Source organism: Myotis nattereri (genome assembly GCF_964212035.1).
Source record: "Myotis nattereri genome assembly, chromosome: 1".
Lineage (NCBI taxonomy): Eukaryota > Metazoa > Chordata > Mammalia > Chiroptera > Vespertilionidae > Myotis > Myotis nattereri.
The window spans coordinates 7024461-7044842 of NC_138075.1; the positions used below are offsets into that span (position 1 = coordinate 7024461).

General features: G+C 60.1%; 1 protein-coding gene across 1 annotated transcript; it reads right to left on the bottom strand.

Moving 5' to 3' along the window:
- Window positions 1-1326: 1326 nt before the first annotated feature.
- DEGS2 (delta 4-desaturase, sphingolipid 2) lies at window positions 1327-17598 on the bottom strand. Its single transcript, XM_081097934.1, has 3 exons — window positions 17416-17598; window positions 3573-4315; window positions 1327-1772 (listed from the first exon to the last, which is right to left on the bottom strand). The coding sequence occupies exons 1-3, from the start codon at window positions 17495-17497 to the stop codon at window positions 1626-1628; spliced, it is 972 nt and encodes a 323-aa protein (XP_080954060.1). The 5' UTR covers window positions 17498-17598; the 3' UTR covers window positions 1327-1625.
- Between the last annotated feature and the right edge of the window lie 2784 nt (window positions 17599-20382).

Genomic DNA, 20382 nt, shown 5'->3' on the forward strand with positions numbered 1-20382 from the left:
CTGGGGTACCCCTTGTGGGGGAAGGTCTCCCGGCAGTGGTGACCAGGACAAGATGGGGGCTTGTGGGGTAGCTGGGCTCAATTCAGACCTGGGACGGACGGGAGGGTGAGCAGGCAGTTCAGGCACTTCCTGGGGGCCTGGGGTGGCCACGGGAGCCACACCCACAGGGGAGTGGGACGTGGCCTTGAGTGGCACCCTGGCCTGGAACATCAGAGGGAGTCGTGTGCGTTCTGACCAGCAGGGCCGGGAGGATGAACCCCTCCTCCTCCAGTGCTTGGTTGGCTTGGCATCTGCTGAGCCCCCACAGGGGAGCCCCCGAGGCACCTGCCAGCCCGTCTCAGACCAGCCAGGGAGGGTCTGACTCGGCCGGCCCACGGGCAGGCCTGGAAATGCAGTGACCATGCCGCAGCCGCCAGACACAGCAGTGCCCAGCCACAGGCCAGCCGCATGGGGGCCACGGGAGGATGGGGGGTGGGGCAGGCCCCAGTCTGGCTGATGATGGACTGATTTTCCTGATCAGACTCTGGACATACTTCATCCCACTGAGTGTCCTCGGCTCTGAAGGGAAGGGGGTTGATCTGCCCGCCAGGAGGTGGGCCCGAGGCTCCGGTCTCTGAGAGGCTGCCTGCGTCAGCTGCTCTCCTGCTTCCTCCCACCTCCCAGTCCAGGAGGCCTGCAGTCTTCGGGGCTGGGAGAGGGGGGCCCAGGGCGGACAGGAAGGCTGACTCCCGAGGTCAGCCGTGCCATCGGCCTCACCAGAGTCAGGCAGAGCCATGTCCCCCTCACGGAGACATGGGACACCCACCCGCCTCCCTTTGACTAGTCACCTCTCTGTCCAGCCGTGTGTCTGGCCTGTGGGCCCTGGTCTGTGAGAATCTCAAGTCCCGCAGCTCAGCTGGTTGGTGGGACAGACCCCATGGTGTGAAGCCTGAACCCTCAAGCCTCCAAAGGCTTCCCACGAGGGTGCAGGCTCAAGGCTGGATTGGGGGTGGGGGGCAGGGGGTGGGGGGCGGGGGGCGGGGGGCGGAGGGTGGGGGGTGAGGGGCGGGGGTGGTGGCTGGAGCAGACGACATGGACCGAGGGGAGGCCATGTTGCCAGCACCCAGCAGAGTGAACAGGAGGGAGGGCTTCGGGGCACATGGACTTGGCAAAAATGCGGGGCCTTCTGCTGCCTACACCCCCAAAGGCTGCCCCCCACAAAGGCAGGGCCCTCAGGAAATGCTGCTAAGCACCCACGCGTGGGAGCAGGAGCAGGAGCAGGTGGGGACCGCCTCCAGGCTGCCAGGCCCAGGTTGGGGCCGAGACCCCTCAAAAGCACGTCGTGGATGTGGAAAGAAACGCTGATATTTAATTGAGGACAGGGGCACACCAGACAAATCAGCCCCATGGAGGCTGTGCACAGAGCGCGGGGCCAGGGCGCCCCGGGAGGCCCAGAAAGGGCGGCCTGGCCTGAGGCAGCAGCGAGTCCACGTGCAGAGTGTCCGCTGTCCCGGCGCGGTACCGGAACCTGGGGACAAGCAGCAGCCCAGGGGTCCAGGACCAAAGGCAGCCACGGAGTTCTGAGCACCAGGCTGAGGGCCGTGACCACCAGCTCCGCAGCGACGGGCCGGCGCCCGCGGCCCAGCTCACAGGCCGTCCCCTGCCAGCTTGCACACCCGCTTCACCCGGGCGTAGGGCCCCAGGGAGTCCTCGAACACAAAGTCCCAGAGCACCTTCACCCACGAGTGGTGCTGCGGCAGGTGGTCGTAGTACTCGGGCGCGATCTTCCGCACCTGCGGGGAGGCGGGGGTCAAGGCCAGGCTTTGGCACAGACAGGCCTCTGCCACACACGTGCACATGAGCATGTACACACAGACACGTGTGTACACAAACACGTGAGCATGTACACCGTGACACATGAGCGTGTACACACAGACACGTGGGTACACAGAGACACACACCCTGGCATCCCCAGGTGCCTGTGTCCAGCTCAGCCCGGCAGGAGGCTGGCTGGTGCTGGCCACTCGCCCAGGCTCATAAGCACCTGTCCCCGGGCTGCGCTGGAGTTTCTGACCCAGGAGCCGGGGGAGGCCGGCTGTCTTCCCTCAAGCACCTGCCCAGTTCTGAGGCACAGCCTGGCCTGGTCATTCATGCTCTGCACCTGCTTCCAGTGCCCTCCCCAGCCTGCCAACCCTCTGCCTCGGCTCCCACCACACCCCCCATTGCCCACCTCTCAACCTCAGTACTTGTTTGCCAAATGCCTATCTTTCACCCCTCTCCCCCTTCAGCTCCTCACCCCTGCCTGCTCACGACACCCTCAGCTGCCTCCTCCAGGAAGTGCTCCCTGCCTCGGCACCTGCAGCAGCAGCACCACCGCCCCCATGGAGGGCACACTGGGCACACCAGTGCTCCGGGCCTGCGTTATAGCTGCAGACGGGCTCAGGGAGACCAGGTGACCTGCACGGGCGCCAGCAGGGGGCCATTCACTTTGCCCGGAAGTAAAGACACTCTCACAACCACCCGAGTCTAGGTTCTGGCTCTGCTGCTTCCTGTGACAGGCACCTCCCCTCGCGACCTTTACCTTCCCATCTGTGAAATGGGGATAATGGGTAAGGCGGGCACCTGCCAAATCGGCTTGTGGTGAAGCGTAAGTGAGGTGGTGCTCAGCCCAGAGCCGGACCTCAGTGCCTTCAGCAGGGGGCGGGGGGGAGGGCCAGGGAGGGAGGGCTGCACACACAGGCTGTCAGACTCTTGGTCACACAGGCCAGGGCGCAAACACCTGCACACCCAGACAAAAGCTCACACATAACCACATGCACACATACATGTACACACCGGGCACACTCAGGCACACATGCAAACCCCTAAAGGCATGTGCACACCCATGTACACACAGAAGACCCCACTGCCCCCTCTCCTGCCCCGAGGGGCACCTCAGTTCTTTCTATCCCACCCACACCAGGCTGAACTCCTCCTCCTCCCACCCTGCCCTCCCTCCTCCTTCAGAAATTCTCCATCCGCAGGCCTCCCAAGGCAGAGCCACCAGCCCGGAGGCTTCCACTCTGCACCAACTCAGGCCGAGCCCCTTGGGTCACAGAACCCTCCCTGTCCTCTCGGCCATGTGGGGCCCCTGGAAAGTCACGGGCAGTGACAAGAAATGCGGAGGGACAGGGAGTCAGGACCCAGGAAGGGGAGGTGCTTTACACGCACTATCACTACCGCTGCCCCGTTTTACAAGAGGAGGCAGAGGCACAGAGAGGGCAAGCAGTTTGCCCAAGGATGCACAGCCAGTACATGCCATAGCTGGGCTCAATCAGGTTTGCTTTATACTAAGCGGTCTAAATGGTAAATGTGCCTCGAGCCCCTGCCCTGCCGGGATTCACCTTGTCACTCTCCAGGCTCACACCCGGCCCCTCTCCTGTGCGGCCTCTCCCTTCGCCCTGGCACCACAACTGAGAACGTGGCCACCCCATGATCAGCGTGAAAGGAAAAGGAGGTCAGAGCCTGGCCCCAGGCCCGCCCCGCCACACCTCCCGCCTCCTCAGACACGGTGCACCCCTCACCGCTGCGCCCCTGCCCACGCGGCCACCTACCAGGGGCAGGTTGCAGCCGGGGATGCTGGGGAAGTCGTGGTGCTCCATGTGGTAGCCCACGTTGAAGGTGATCCAGTTGAGGGGCCCATAGTAGGAGTAGGTCTCGTGGCCCTTGATGAACATGTAGTGCTCAGCCACGAAGTGGCCGGAGATGGGGTGCAGGCCCAGGCCCAGCAGGGTGCTGGCCAGCAGGTAGACCACGGGCTTGAGCCCCCAGAGGGCGAAGATGGCCGCGTCGGCCGCCAGCTGGACCAGGGCGTTGAACACCTCCATGCGCGTCAGGGCCTTGGGGTTCACGCAGAGCGGCCGCAGGGAGTAGAACAGGGGCTGCAGCACCAGCCAGAGCAGCTTCCGGGCCGGCGTGCAGAAGAGCCAGCCCTCCAGGCGCGTGGGCACGTCCACGTCCAGCCCGTCGCCGCCCAGGTAGCGGTGGTGGTCCACGTGGTACTTCTTGAAGGAGGCGGCGTAGGGCACGCCCACGGGCAGGTTGGCGAAGACGGCAAACCAGCGGTTGTGGGCCGCGCGGCCCGTGCCGAAGGCCGTGTTGTGCGAGATGTCGTGGATGGCCAGCGTCAGCGAGTGGTTCACGCAGCCGCCAAAGGCGTAGGCCCAGAAGAGCAGCCAGCGCCACGCCAGCCCCCGCACCAGCCAGCAGGCCAGCAGCTGCACCAGCACCAGCCCCAGCACCGTCCACTTGAGATGAGGGTCCGGCCGCATCAGGGCCTTGATGGCCGGGTACTTGGCTGCAGGTAGGACCAGGAGAGAAGGTGGTGAGGGGGGCGCGGCCGCCTGGGCCCCCAGCCATATGCCCACTCTCCCTTCCTCCCTCCCTTCCTCCCTTCGTTCCACTTGTCCCACTGGCTTCCCTCCGGTCCTCCTCCGCCATCCACTAAGCCCCTGGGCAGTGACACGGGATAATTCGCCCTCGAGGATCATGCTAAGACCTTGCCCTGCGTGTGATTCTGGACCTAGGACCAGCCGGGCCTGTGGGCACCCAGACTGGCAGACCTGCCTCCTCCCCACCGCCTGGGGGCGCTGGGGAGACTTCCTGGGGGTCGGGGTCTTTGCCATCAGCCTAAATAAAGAGCAGGTATCCCCACAGGTCACTAAAATGTAGTCAGAAATCAAAGCAGCTGCAGAGCCAGGAGCTGCCGGCTGCGCCCGTGAACCTCACACACGGTGCAGCGGGCTGTGACCAGGTGGACCAGGCATATCGGGAACCCGGGAGGGCAGGCGGCTGGGGAGGGGCACATGGAGGGCTCGGGCTTGCTCTCAAGTGTTTCAGTTCTTAAAACAAGATCTGAAGGAAGTGCCATAAAATGTTGAATGTGTTTATTTGGGGAGAGGGGGTGTGTTTGTTATAGTATCTTTTGTATTTTCTATGTTTCGTTTCATAGAAAAGGGAAAAACAACGAGAGTTGGGGTTAGCCAAGCCCACGGGCGCCTTCCCGGCCCAGAAGCAGCAAGCCCTGCCGGAACGGGGGAAGGGTGTGGGGGGCGTACCCTCTATCATGACAGCCGTGCCTTCTAGAACCTCTGCAGCTGCGGGCAGGAGGGCCGGCAGGGCCAGGCCGGGGAGGGTGCCACGTCCAGGGACAGGGACGGACAGGGTGACAGACGCCCACCAGGTCTGCTCCGTCCCGCCTCCCCAGGCACAGCAGGTGGGCACTCAGCACCACGATGCACAGAGAGGGAAGCTGAGGCTATGAGGGTGGGGCTCGTCCCAGGGCCCCCTCAGGACAGGCGGCGTCCACCCTCCTGAGCAGCGGGCAGCCTCAGGCTCACCCTCCCAGGCTGTCCCATGAAGAGGGTGCCAGGACGGCAGCAGGGGCTGGGCCACGACTGGGAATGGCCAGGCCAAGGCTGAGTCCTGCCCAGCTCTGCCCAGCTCTTTCCTTCGAGTGCCCCAGGCATGGCTCCCCCCCTGTGCTTGGTCCGGAAGGATATGCCAGCCCAGCTCAACCGACCCAAGGCCCTCCTCCCTCCCGCCGTCCTGTCTGCCATTTACAGATGAGGAGACCGAGTCTCAGGGTGATGCCTGGGCTCAGCCAGCACCGAGGGCACGTCCCCAGCCTCCCTCTTGAGAAGGTGCCTCTGGCATGGGGACGCCAGCCTTCAAGGTGTAGTTACGCCTCTCCAGTGACTAAGACAAGCCAGGTGTCCGGCTGCAGCACCCTTTCTGTCAGACCACCCAGCAATAGACCAGGGGGTGAGCTGCCTGTCCCTGGGAGTATGCAAAGAGAAACACAGCAACATGGCGAAGGGAGTCTGCTCCAGAGGGAAGACTCAGGCTCACAGTCGGAGTTGTGTGGCCATGGGTTCGTTCCCACCTCTGTGGGCGTGGTGTCCCGGCGTGAGGCGGCGAGGACACAGTGCGCCTCTCAGTGTCTGCCCCTCGGGCAGGTCCTGGCTCGGGAGCAGGACAGCCCTCCTCTGTGGGAGATGCTGGGGGTATCGGGGTCCCCGAATCCTAGAATCACAGGCCACCTCTGCCCAGGGAGCAGCGTCCAGAGTGGGTTCAAATCCCAGTTCTGGACAAGGATTTTATTTTAATTTAGTTTATTTTGGTTAATCCTCACCTGAGGATATTTTTCCATTGATTTTTAGGGAGAGTGGAAGAGAGAAGGAAAGACAGAGAGAAACATCGATATGAGAGAAACACATCGATTGGTTGCCTCCTGCACGCGCCCCGACCAGGCCCGGGGCCAGGGAGGAGCCTGAAACCAAGGTACGTGTCCTTGACCAGAATTGAACCCGGGACCCTTTGGTCCACAGCCAACACTCTGTCCACTGAGCCAAACCGGCTAGGGTTGGACAAGGATCTTGAATCCACACTATGTAAAGATCTCCTACAACTGAACAACAAAAGGCAACCCACCCAATGTAAAAACCGGCAAAGGACTTGAACAGGCATTTCTCCAAAGATGTGCAACTAACCAATGAGCACATGGGAAGGTGCTCAGTGTCATCAGTCACTAGGGAAACGCAAATCAAAACCACAATGAGATACTCTTCACCCGCACGAGGGTGGCTACACGTAAAAAGCAAAGTAACAAGTGACGACAATGTGGAGAAATGGGAACCCGTGTTTGTACGTTACCGGTAAGATCACAAAAAATGGTACAGCTGCTGTGGAAGGTAACTTGATGGTTCCTCAAAAAAAAGTTAAACACAGAATTACCCTACGACCCAGCAATTCCACTCCTAAATCCATCCCTAAAAGAACGTAAGCCCTGGCCGGGTAGCCCAGTTGGTAGAGCGTTGTCCCCATACTCCAAGGCTGTGGGTTTGATCCCAGGTCAGGGCACATACAAGAAGCAACTAATGAACGCATCAGTGAGGGGAACAACAAATCAATGTTTTTTTCTCGCTCTCGCTGTCTCTCCTTCTCTCTCTAAAATTAATTGTGGTAAAATATATAGAGCATAAAATTTGCCATTTTAACTATGTTTTGCTTTTGTTCTTGTCTTTTTAACACATTTCTCAGCTCCAAGCAGGTAACCTCAGCTCCAAGGAGCCGTCTCTGAACCACAGACGCGGTCGCTGGCAGGAGGAATGGATACGCACAGAAAGCCCAGGCGGGGAGCAGGGCTCAGGTCGTGCTGTGCGTGGCGGCTGGTCAGCACATGCGCCCTATGAGGCAGGGCTCAGGCGCACGCAGATGCCCGACCAGCACTGCAGGTGGTCACGGCTCCTGAAAGCTTTAGGACTGGGAGACGGCGGGGACCGTGCTGAGGCAATACCAGGCTGGTTACCTGCTCTCCTGGACCTGCCCCACAGTGGCTGCTTGGGTCGTGGCGGCACAGTGGGAGGCCAGCTGGCTGCCCAGGAAAGGCCAGAGGTCCCCTTGGGTGCTCGGCGCCCCAGCATCATCCCACCAGGTGGGGCGAGAGAGACCAAAAGACCCAGGCGAGGAATGGGGGACACAGGCAGGTGGGCAACTTGTGGACCCCTCTTGGGAGGGGGGCAGGGGGCAGGCCTCATCCCAGCTTATTCCTGTCCCAAAAGGAGTCACAGTGAACTTCTGAGGGTGTGCCCAGGAAGATGGGTGCCTCCAGTGGAGGATGGGGGCTTGCGGGTGGGAATCCAGCAGGGAAACATGTTTCCCCGTGATGGCCAGGGCGAGAAGGAAGTGCCAGCCACCTCCTTGTCTGGAATGCCCTCGCCCACAGCCCTTGCCCACAGCCGGAGCCAGGCAATCGCAGGCAAAGTGCCCTGAACCTTTGCATACCTGGCTGTGGGGCGGGGACCACAGACCCAGAGGCTCCAGCCTCCCGCTCACCAGCCGTGGCCTCTGGGCACCCGCCTCCCCCCTCGGGCAACTGGGGGCCAGGCGCTCACCTGCCAAGGTGCACCTGGGAACCAACCGAGCCACCGGCCTCCACAGGGTGGGCCTCCCCTGCTTCCCCTTGGAAGGAGGCCAAGCCCGGGGCAGGAGGGCGGGGCAGGCCACACCTGCGCCAGGTGAGCGCTGACTCGCAAGCTCTGGGGCAGCTGAGAGGACCCTGGCTCTGGGACCCAGGCCAGCACACGGGCCACTCCTGTGCCCCTCAGGGGCCAGGGCAGGCACAGAGCTGCCAGCGGGGACCTTGGACAGTGGGCCTCCGGGGCCTCCATCGAGCAGATAATACGTCCTGCCTGTGGGAGCGAAGGAGAAGACCCCCTGGGGCCTTCCCTGCCCAGCCCACCCTCGGGGGGCCTGCTACCCCTTCCCCCTCTCCCAATAGTTTCCCACGAAGCTCAGGCACGGGGTGCCAGGTTCCCAGCCCCTCCCCCAGCCACCCCACCTCCCCGCTGGGGCTCAGCGCCTCGATGCGGCCTGAGCCTCCGAGCCCCCGGAGCTGCTGTGACTGCGGTTATGACACCAGTTCCCGGGCCTGAGAGCACGCACAGCCCCTCTCTGACCTCTGGGACCAGGTGCTGCTCAGGGAGGCCATCTGCCCTGGTTGCTTTTACCTCCGCTCCCGGGCCCGGGGGTCCCTGGACCTGGCCATCCTGCAGGAAGCAATGAAATGCGGGCCGAGGCGTGAGGCAGCTGGGTGCTGGCAGCTCAGGGGCGACCCCCAAGAGTGTAAGCTCCCGATCACCTCACTGGGCCTGAGAGCACCTTCCCCCACAGAACAGAGAGGAGCCCCCCAAGTTCGCAGGCCCAGCACAGCCCTCAGGGAAGCCTTGCAGAGCAGGCACTGGGGCCTACGGCGGGGTCCCAGGCGCTGTGGCTAAAAGCATGGGGGGCGCATGGGCTCAGAGGGGACCTGGCCCCCATCGTGCTGGGAAGTGAGGCTGGGAGCCCTCCAGTGGAGACCCCAGAAGACCCCTCCAGGACTAGGGCTCCTCTGGACCACCCTAACAGCCCTCTGCCCAGGAGCCTGCTGACTCCCCACCCCACCTCCCATCCCTTCACCCACGCCTGCCAGACGGAAACTCAATCCTCACTCAAGGGAAACAAATATCTAACCTCTTCAATTCCAGAGCTTCCGGCCCCTGACGAGGTGGGAGCCTGGGGACCGCCCGGAGAGCCCCTCTGAGGACCACCAGCCACACAGACCCCGGCTGAGGTCACTGGGCAGGGCAGGACTTGGGGCAACTGGAGCCATGGGCTTAGGGGTGTCAGCTGGGGGAGGTCAAGGAGAGTCACAGACAGGAAGACAAGACAGGGGCCCACTGAACTTGGCAAGGTCACAGGGGCCTCAGCAGGAGCCATTTCGGCACAGCCAGGGGTGACATGGCTGAGAGGTGAGGTGGTGAGGGGCGTGTACGGGCATGGAGGGGCAGGACGCCAGGGTGGGGTCATGGACAAGGCAAGCTCCAGGGGCTCAGGGAAGGCAGACAAGGAGAGGGGGTGTGAGTGGGGAGGGGGAAAGAACCAGAACTGCACCCCGCAGCTGCCCCAGGAGGAGCCCTGCCCAGGATCTGCCCCTGTGGGACCTCAGCCGACCTGGGGGACCTCCCTGCTCAGGCCTCCTGCCCCGAGGACCAGAGCAGCGGGGCTGGGACCTGCTCGCCTCCAGCAGAGCCCAGGGCAAGCGTGGATGGCCCCTGGGAACCAAAGACAACACGCCCGTGCAGACGGCCCCCGGCAGCGGCCCGGCCAGAGCCGCTGGCCATGAGTAACAGGATTGCTAGAAGCCACCCTGTCCAGGCACAGCTCAGAAAGGAGGGTCTGAGACCCAGGGAGGCCCAGAGAACGTCAGACAAGGCAGGGAAAGGCTGGCAGAGCCAGATGTGACCTCGGGACCCCCGAGTCCAGGTCTGCAGGATGCAAGCCGGGACCAGGCCTGGACGCAGAGGCCAGCAGGGCCGCATGCCCGGCGTCTGACACAGACACACACACACACACACCCAGGAGGGGACTACGCCATCATCGAGTGGAGGAAACAGGTTCCACCACTGAGGTGGTGAGGGGCGTGTACGGAGGGTCAGGTGGGGGTCAGGTGAAACACCTAATTTCCAGGGGCCCCTCTGGAGGGTGGAAGGAGCCTCAGCCCCCAGAGGAGCTATTTCCGGGGCTGGGCTGCCTCGGGCAAAGTGCCCTGGGAATCCGGGTCCCAGTTCAGGAGAGCCACACTGCCGCCCGGCTCAGGCCCACGGCTGTGTGCCCTTGGGCAAGGCCCTGTCCCTCTCTGGGCTGCTTCCTCACCATCCGTCCCCACGGTGCCCACTCTGACAGCCCTGGGGGCACATGGAGGTGGGGTCTGCCCTGGGGATGGGGGCACATGGCCACCTCGGGGTGAGGAGGCGGCAGGTGCTCCGGGGCTGGGAAGCAGGGCTCCAGCAGGTGTGTGCACTTACATGCATTACATATTTACATACATGACAGGCTGGGTCATCAAGACCCAGAGAGCAGAGCAGGCAGACACGCCTGCTGGGAGGGCGGCCTGACCCGAACCCCACACCAATCTCAGCTGGGGACCCAGGGTTCTCCCAGAACTTCTCCTGCCTGCTTCTGCTGGGCCAGCCGAGCGGAGGGAAGATGGCAGGTGCCCCAGCCGGGCAGGGGAGGCGCTGGGCCCGCACCCCCGTGGACAGCAGGGTCCCGAGGCGGGCACCAGGCTCCTGCCCGCAGCGCAAGCCTCCGCTCCTCCCTGGGGTCCGGCTGGCGATGAAGTCACACCCCCTGGTCTCCAGCAGGGCTCCCGGGCGCACAGGGGCTCCTCCCCTCTCTCACACACCAGGCCCGGCACCGTCTAGGACGGACTCCATCCCCAGGGCCGCCAAACACCACTGCTGCCAGTCTCCTGTGACGACCCAGGTCTCGAATGTTCCATCGCAGAGTCAGCTCCTGCTGCCACCCGCCTCCGAGCCCCCACCTGACCCTCCGCACACAAGCCGCTGCACACGGGGCACCAGGATCCCCGGTCTTCCCTCACTGTCCGCACCGCAGCCCAGTAACCTGACCTCCGCCAGCCTCTCCGACAAAGGCTCCAAAGCCCAACTAATCCCACTTCCCAGCCCGCTCCCTCGCCGCACGGCCCTGGCGCCTGGCACCTGCGCCACCTCCCAGCTCAGCCCCCGCCTTTTCCGCTCTGGAGCCAAAAGGCCAGCCTCGCCCGTGGGGTCAGTGTGGGAGGCCCTCTGGGACCCGGTTCCACAGAGAAAGGGTGGAAAGTGGCCCAAAGTGCCTTCAGCAGCCACTGTTCGCCTCCTCACCTGCCTCTTGTTAAACCTGCTTTTTGTTCGTTGACAAATATTTGCGGAAGGTCTGGGCAGCCAGGCCCCAGATCACAGAGATGGACGGGGTGCCCAGGCGGAGCGGGGTGCGGTGCCTGAGCATGGGCAGTGTGCACCGGATAGCATGTGCCAAGAGAAGGAGACACACACACAAAGCCCAGTGACATGCCAGCTAAACTCAAAGGAGAAAGAATTTGGATTTAGCCCCGCAGGTATGGCTCAGTGGTTAGGCATCCACCTGATATGCCAGGGTTTAGGTTCAATTCCTGGTCAGGGCACACGCCCAAGTTTCAGGCTCGATCCTGGTGGGGGCGTGCAGGAGGCAGCCAATCGATGTTGTTTCTCTCTCATCAATGTTCCTCTCTCTCCCTCTCCCTTCCTCTCTCTCTAAAAATCAATAAAAACATATTTTTAGAAAAGAATGTGTCCCTGGCTGGTGTTTCTCGGTGATTAGAGCATCATCCCTATGTGCCCGGGTTGCGGGTTCGGTCCCAGTTGGGATGTGTGCAGGAATCAACCGATGAATGCATGGGTGGGTGGGCAATGAACCGGTGTTTCTCATGTGTGCGCAGGGCGCTGGTTCTCTCTCTCTCTCTCTCTCTCTCTCTCTCTCTCTCTTTCTAAGTCAATAATTTTTTTAAAAATTTTTTTAAAGGTTTTGGAGCCCTGGCTGGTTTGCTCAGTGGTTAGAGTGTCAGCCCAGCCCAGAGCCCAGGTGGTAGTGGGCTCAATTTCAGGTCAAGGGCACGTACCTCAGTCACAGGTTCAATCCCCAACCTGGTCACGGAGAGAGCGGGAGGCAGCCAATTGATGTTTCTCTCTCTCCTCCGTCCCCTCCCTCCCTCCCACTCTCTCTAAAAATCAATGGGGAATATCCTCACTCCTTGGGTGAGGACTTAAAAGAGGGGATTTGGATTTAAGAATATGGGGTGGGGCTGTGGAGTGACCGCGAGTGGTCATAAGGCATCTTTTTCAGGCCACAGAGATACTCTCAGGTGCCTGACTAAAAGCCATTGGACTGTGCCTTTAAAGTGAGTAAATGCTACAGTATGTAAATCATACCTCACAAAAGCGGGTGCAAATCAAGGAGGCGGGGGACGCACACACCCATCTCCATGGAGGCTGGGAGGGGACACGTGACCTGGCACCTGTCAGCAGGCATGTGTGAGGGACCGAGGACAGACAGGGGCTCTGTCCCACCTCTAGCTTGCTGGGTAACCGCGGGCAAGCGACAAGCTCCCAGGGCCCTGCTGTGCATAAAGCATGCAAATGTCTAGGAGGCAGGAAAGAGAGGACAGAAGACACACTCAGGTGAGAAGGCCAAGGGCCAGCCAGGGCAGGTACTTGCCACCTGGCCGGCACCGGGCCTCCATGAGGCAGCGTGAGAAACAACAACTCAGAAATCCAGAAAAAGGACAACTTCGATGGAAAGGGAACCAAGGACGTGACAGGACATCCACAAAAGAAGGCAGAGAAATCAGGAAGAGCAGCTCAGCCTTACCGAGCAGCTGAGAAATGCCACTTAAAACGGGGTGCCGCCCTGGCTGGTTTGGCTCAGGGGATAGACCATCAGCCTGCGGACTGAAGGGTCCTGGGTTCGATTCCGGTCAGGGGCACATGCCTGGGTTGAGGGCTCGACCCCCAGTGGGGGGCGTGCAGAGGCAGCCGATCAATGATTCTCTCTTATTGTTGATGTTTCTATCTCTCTCTTCTTCTCCCCTCCTCTCTGAAATCAATAAAAATATATTTCTTAAAAAAACGGGGTGCCTCCCAACCACCAGCTGCCAGGATGACCCCTCGCACTGTGAGCTCCTCAAAGCGCCGGGCTGGAGCCAGGAACACGCCTGCTTCAGGGCTCACTCAGACTCTCTGGGAAGCCAGCACCACACCAGGCCACGCCAGATGGAGGTGGGCCTGGCCCTGCCCTCAGGGAAGCTCAGAGGTGACTGGGGAAGTCACAGTTGAAGCAATCACCCCACAGATCAAGGCAGGATTGAAGACAGGGCAAAGGCCACGGGTAAAAGTGCCCCGCGAGGGAGCAGGGAGCAGGAAGGAGAGCTCAGCGGGGAGGCAGGTCCTGGCGTGGGCCAGCAGGCTCCTCCCTTCCCAACCCCATGACCAGGGATGATGCATGTTGATCACTTACAAATGATCATAGTGGAAATATTTACAGATATTTACAGATCGGGGCTCTTGTTCCCTCCAGAGACTCAATCACTTAACGCTGACCAGCACGCAGTGTGTGTGTGTGTGTGTGTGTGTTAGAGAGTGTTTTAGAGAAAAGGGACATTTAGGCTGAAACCTGAAGGATGCATAGGAGTTCGGTAGAGGGAAAGAATTCAGGCAGAGAGAACAGCATCTGCAAAAGCCACAGAGTAGGAAATGGGCAGAAGACAGGGTGCGTTCCACAAAGTGGCTGGAGAGCACAAACTAAGAAGGGGCAGGGCCAGGGCCGGGGTGAGCCGCACGGGCCCAGGCAGAGGTGGAGATTTCCAGCAGGGGCGGCCCTGGGAGGGTCTGAGCAGAGAGGACATACCCAGGTCAGTCAGGGTCCAGGAGGAAGCCTGTAGGGATCACCTATTCTCTGTGCTGCTGTGGGCCAGACCCACAGCACCCCTTCCCGCCTCCTCACCCAGCTTAGCATCCAGGTCCCCTTCCTCTCCTTGGCCAACAGCTTCTCTCTGCCCTTCCCAAGCCCATCACAGCCCACTGACTAATCACAGGGCCCACAGCTCGGGCCAGAGATTAGCTGGCTCCAGGGGAGGCCCTGCTACTCAGAGCAGGAGGGGAAGGAGGCACCCCCCTCTCTTCTGTGGAATCTCAGGGCTGGGAGGGCACAGGGTAGGCATCGCCTGCAGCCTGCCTGGAAGAGGAGGGCAGGGTCTGTGTGCTGACTGCAGCAGGGATGGGGGCACGAGAGAACGACCCTGTGACCAACCTGCTCACCTCCCTGCAGCCACATCTCTGTGGCTGGGTGAGAACCGTCCACACATCCCCCAGAGAGCGGAGCGGAGCGGAGAGCTCAGCCAGTTCTGGTCTGGATCTCACCGCTTTGCCGCCAAGACATCCCCAGCCAAGTTCTTTCCTGAGCAAATAATCCAGCCAGTGCCAACAGTCTCACTTCCTTGTTTTCCTTTGATGATTTGAACTTCTCTTTACTATATGTGTGCCCTATTTTTCTAAGTCAAGAACAAAAACAAAATCACAAAGCTATTTGTTTTTGAAAAGACAAATCCAAAGCTTGCCTTTTATTCCACGGCCACGCCTGGCGTGGGTTCTGATCTCAGCCAGACAGACTCCCGCTGGCTCTGCTCTGCCGTCACAGTCCAGGAAGCCTGGGCCCCGCCTGGGACACCGGGCTCCTCGGAGCCGCCCTGGGACCCCCTTTTGCTAGGACACCGTGCCCTGGGAGCAGGTCCCCACCCAGGCAGGCAGGCAGGAGCTGCACGTGGACTTTGGTCCTGCCGGAAGAGCCCTCAGCAGCTCTGTGCCAGGACTTTCTGGGTCCTGACTCTGCGATTAGGATCTTTATTGAGCATCCATTTGCCCTGGCAGCTTGGCATGGGCACAGCAGCCACCTGGGTGGGGCACAGCAGATGCCTGGGTAGGGCCGCAGCACGTCCTGAGCAGGAGGCTGCCTGAGCACCAACCTGGCCTCTGTGACCTCCAAGCTGTGTGGCCGTAGGCAAGTCGCTTCCTCTCTCTGAACCTCATGCTGCTGCCTCTTCCGTAAAGAGATGCTGGCTGGCAGTTACCCATAAGCCATCTCTCCAGCTGGAAACAGCACAGGTGCTCCCTGTCCTGGGGAAACACGGGCCTGCCCGCAGGAGTAACAGCTGAGCACTCAGCATTCCCTCCGTTTCACCTGCACGACAACTCTGTTAGGAAGGCATTACCACGAATCCCTTTTCACGCCAACAAGCCGGTTTCCTCATCTGTTGATTGACTTGCCCGAAGGTCACATGGCTAATGAGTGCGCGTTGAGGTCCTTGCCGGGAGATCACTCCACAGCCACGCCCCAGACCCCTGCAGCCTGCCCCAAAGAGACAAGGACCCATGGCCTGAAGCCACGGAGCTCCCTCACCCAGCCCGGGTCCACGAGGGAAGCCAGGGGGGCTTCCTGCAGGAGGTGGAACTGAGCAAGGGCCCGTTGGGCAGAGCAGGGGAGGACATTCAGGCAAGGGAATAGCAAATGCCAGGGAGGGAGGGAGAATGGCACAGTCCAAGTTCACTGGCTTAAAACTAGATGCGAAGGGAGGACCCCACAGCACCCAGTGGGAGTGGAAATGATCAAGGCTCCCTGAAGAATCGGCTCTTGAGAACGTGTGCAGCCCCTGGCCAGGCCAAGATGCCTCCCTCTCCAAGTCCTCCAGCCTTCCTGGCCACCTGTCCAGCAGGCGTCCAGGATTGGTGCCAGGGCCCGTGGCTCCTCTCTTTAGAGAGTTCCTTCTCCGTGACCTGGAGTGCTGGGGTCCCATCCTCATACCCACTCTGCCAGGCAAGGATGAATGTGCCCACTTTACAGATGTCACCATAGATCCCCAGCCTTCGCCACCTGGGCCAGGTGCCCAGTGAGTCTTATAAGGGAAGGTGGGGGGAAGCGGAAGAGCCAGTGGGCGTGACAGGAACGCAGCCTTGCCTTGAACCTCCTGAGGGGCAGCAGCCCCTGCTCTCGGGTGGGCGCTGGTGGGAGGGAGGCCCAGATGATCACCAAGCCCTCCCAGCCACGCCTGGGAAGTCCACAGGTGCAGGGGACCGTGCTGCCACAGCTGAGACCACAAACAATGCTGGACTATCGCTCACCTCATAGGAGAAACACACAAAGGCACAAACCCACCCAGGGGGCTGCAGCCCCTGATCCTCCAGCTAGAGCAGGGTAGTCACATACTAACCACTAACAGGCCCAGTGTCTGGAAGGTTTAAAGTAGTGGGAAGCATTCACCCTGGCCAGGTAGCTCAGCTGGTTAGAGCGTCGTCCCCATAGGCCAAGGTTGCTGGTTCCATCCCTGGTCAGGGTGCATACAAGCATCAACCAATGAATGCATGAATAAGCGGAGCAACAAATCAATGTTTCTCTCTCGCTCACTCTCCTTTCCTTTCTCTCTCTAAAAATCAATAACAATTTTAAAAAGTAATAGGGTGCATATTTCCATAGTCTTGGGGTGGGGGGAGGAGACACCAAAGGACAAGCACTAAAGACAAAAACGAGTCCCTTCAAACGCATTAAGAAAACAGTTCCTGTGATCGCAAAAGACAAAAATTGTAAAGGAGCAAATGCATCGCGACATGTGAGACACGGGGTTAAAAGCCTCCAATACCCAGAGCTAACACGCAACAAGCAACAGACCAACCGAGAAAAGACTACCCTGGCCAGTCAAATGCGAGAACCGGTTGTTAAACAAATGTACATGCAAGAAACCCAGGCGAATGCTACCGCCTTCTCAGTCCGTGGCAGAGACCAGAAGCGCTGCCAACCGGGTGTGGGAGGGAGGCAGGAGCGTGGCCACGCGCGGCCGCGCCTGGCTTTGTGGGGGCGATTTCGGTGGCATCTCAGCAAAGCTGTTGGGAGGTGTGGGCCCTTTCTCCCTTAACCCCGGGGCCAGGGGAAGGCGCTGGCACGCGAGTCCGCAGGGTGAGCCTGTGGGTAAAAATGACCTGGCGGGACACTCGACGAGAGAGGGGCGGCCACCGCGCGTCCAGCCACAGGGTTCAGGGCACAATCTCTGGTTTTTAAAGCCGCTGAATCTCCGGTTCACATTCGCTTCCATCGAGGTGCCCGTCCTGCCTACACTCGGTTTGGGGTGGGCGTGGCGCCCTCTCGGCGGCCGCGGGAGGGACCCGGAGCTCCAGGGCCGCGGGCGCCCGGTGCCCAGGGGACCAGCGGCCCCCGGGCTGCTTCCCTGGGCGGGGGCAGCGCCTCCTCGCAGCTGGTCCCTGTGGCCAACCCCTGCGCCGCCGCGTCCCGCGTCCGGGAGCCCCAGGTTTGCGCCCGGGTCCCCACCGGGACGCAGCAGCTGAGACGTGCTCCCCGGCGCACGGGTCCCCGTGTCCCGGGTCCCAAGACGGAGGCAGAGACAGGGCGGGGAGACGCGAGGGACGCGGGCGGAGGGGAGCCGCTCCCACCCCCGGAGCAGGGGTAGGGGAGTGCCCAGGGGCCTCGGGCGGCGCTCACCCAGCATCTCCTTCCGGCGCTGCGTGTGCGGCTGGTCGGTGTAGACCCACTCGAAGTCGCTGCGACCCGCGCTGTTGCCCATGGTGGGCCGGGAGCGCGCACGGAGCAGGGAGCAGGGAGCAGGGAGCAGGGAGCAGGGCAAGGCTCGGCTGCGCTCCACCTGTCGCCGGCTCCGCGCCGCGCGGGGCCAGTTAGGGGCTGGGGGCGGGGACTCCGGGGGCGGGGCTGGGGGCGGGGACTCCGGGGGCGGGGCTGGGGGCGGGGACTCCGGGGGCGGGACTGCGGGGCGGGGACCCCGGGGGCGGGACTCCGGCGGCGGGGTGCGCCCGGGACTGCCTGACCTGGGCGGTGGCACCCCGGCCTGGAGCACGGGTCGCCGAGGCTCCCGGGGCCTCAGTTACCTCCATGGGGAGCTGAAACTGTGAGCGCGCGGCCCGCCGCAGTCCCTGCCCCGAGGCGGTGCTGGGGGCGCCGGTGCCTTCGCGGGCCGCCAGGGGAGCCCTCCTAGGTCTCCCTGAGCCCCCACCCACTCGCGTTCCTGCTGCTCACGGCGCACTGACGAGTCGGTAAACCGAAGGTGCTCACGGAAGACCCGCCACGCCGTGCTCCCTCCCCCCTCCCACTCCTCCAGGCAAGAACGCGGAGGCGGGTGAGGTGTCCCTGACACACTCCTGGCGGAGCCGGGCCGCCCTGCCTTCGGGGACACGGGACGCGGGGCATTAGGGACAAACAGGGAATCTGCATACAGGATGCACTTTGGTTAAAAGCAGTGTGTTGAGCTCAGCTGGTGTGGCTCAATGGTTGAGTGTCGACCTGTGAACCAGGAGGTCACGGTTGGATTCCCAGTCAGGGCACAGGCCTGGGTTGCAGGCTCATCCCCACTAGGGGATGGGAAGGAAGCAGCCGACCAATGATTCTCTCACCATTGACTTTCTTTCTCTCTGTCCCTCTCCCTTCTTCTCTGAAATCAATAATAAATAAATACATACATAAATAAATAAATATTAAAAAATAAAAGAGTGTGTCAAGCCCTGGCTGGGTAGCTCACTTGGTTGGAGCGTTGTCCCCATATGCGAAGGTTGTGGGTTCGATCCCAGGTCAGGGCACATACAAGAATCAACCCATAAATGCACAAATAAGCGGAACAACAAGTCCATGTTTCTCTCGTTCTCTCTCAAATCAATAAATAAAAATTGTAAAAAACAAAATAAATAATGGTGTGTCAATATTAGTTCGTTAATTGTAACAAATGCACCTCACTATTATACGATATTAAAATAAAGAAAGGTGGGTGTAGGAAGCACCTACATCCAGAGTCCTGAATGTAGTGTGTGCTGCCCAGCAGGAAGTCCCCTTCCTGACCCCCATTTGCAGAAAACGGGCCAATGCATGGGGCACAGCGCCTTCCAGCCCCTGAAGCCAGCGGAGTGTGACAGCCTGCCGCCCAGAGCCGCCCAGAGCCGCCCGGAGCCTCCCACCTCGGAAGGAGGCGCTTGTGAAAGAGGGAAGAGCTTCCCACCCAGGGAAACAGGGCTATTGGAGGGGCAGAGCCGGGAGGAGCTCAGAGGAAACCTCTCCCAAGACACGCAAAAGGCAGTTTCATCGGTAACGTGAATAAATAAATAAAGCAGAGATGAACCAGTATAAATTGCTTGTTTAAAAAAAAAAACAAAACTAGCCCTCAGTTGGTTGAGTGTCCTCCTGCTCGCGGAAAGGAGTTCGATTCCCAGTCAGGGCACGTGCCTGGGTTGCAGGTTGGATTCCCACTCCGTCGGGATATGTGCAGGAGGCAACCAATCGATTTTTCTCCCTCCTCTCCCTTTCTCGCTCTCTAAAATCAATGAAAACTTATTTTTTTGACAGATATTTTTAAAATATATTTTTATTGATTTCAGAGAGGAAGGGAGACGGGGAGAGAGATAGAAACATCATTGATGAAAGCCCTGGCCGGATTGGCTCAGTGGATAGAGCATCGGCCTGCGGACTGAAGGGTCCCAGGTTCGATTCCAGTCAAGGGCATGTACCTTGGTTGCGGGCACATCCCCAGTGGGGAGTGTGCAGGAGGCAGCTGATCGATGTTTCTCTCTCATCGATGTTTCTAACTCTCTATCCCTCTCCCTTCCTCTCTGTAAAAAATCATAAAATATATTAAAAAAAAAAAAAAAAGAAACATCATTGATGAGAGAAAACCACTGATTGGCTGCCTCCTGTACGCCCTACACTGGGGATGGAACCCGAAACCCTGGCATGTGCCTTGCCCTGGAGTAAAACCATGACCTCCTGGTTCATCGGTCAATTCTCAACCACTGAGCCACCACTGGCCAGGCTAAAATATATATATATATTTTAACTAATAAAAATAAAGAAAAAATGAAAAGGGGAAAAACAGACAACCCTATTTTGAAATGAAAGACAAGAGACAAGCGCCCCAAGCTCAGCTGTTGGAGCTGATGTCGGGACAACCACCGGGATTGATGTATCTCTCTCACATACATGTCTCTGTCTTTCTCTCTCTGTCTCTCTCTCTCTCTCTCTCTCCCTCTCTCCCTCCCTCCCTTCCTCGTTCCCTCCCTCCCTCCCTCTCTAAAGTCAATTAACAAAAATAAAATAAAATGAAAAAAGGAAAGCGACAAGGAAGCCAGAATCCCAGCCTCCGTCGAATGAAACTTCTAGAAGGGCCGAGGATGGAGGAGAGCCCCCATTCACCCCTCCCCGCCTTGTTTTCTTTACGGAAGTCATCTCTCCCGGAGATTATAGTTACAATGTGATTACATGTGACTATGGCTACCCTTATCTGAATAATGTTTTATAGCGTGTGTTTATTTATTGTTTATGTCCTGTTCCCTCTTCTAGGCTGTCTGCGCTCTTGGGGTCACACCTGACAGCCATATCAGTTTCTAGCAAAGGAGTTGGGACACTTAATACTGATCTGCTAAATGAAAGAATAAATATGACTTGTCGAACAGG

What these genes read in the sequence shown, in the direction of transcription:
- DEGS2 (XM_081097934.1), bottom strand. Translation starts at nt 17,497, where the DNA reads ATGGGCAACAGCGCGGGTCGCAGCGACTTCGAGTGGGTCTACACCGAC. An exon ending in GCGCCGGAAGGAGATGCTGG is followed by an intron (nt 4,316 to 17,415) that starts GTGAGCGCCGCC and finishes TCCTACCTGCAG; the next exon opens with CCAAGTACCCGGCCATCAAG. An exon ending in CCGGCTGCAACCTGCCCCTG is followed by an intron (nt 1,773 to 3,572) that starts GTAGGTGGCCGC and finishes GCCTCCCCGCAG; the next exon opens with GTGCGGAAGATCGCGCCCGA.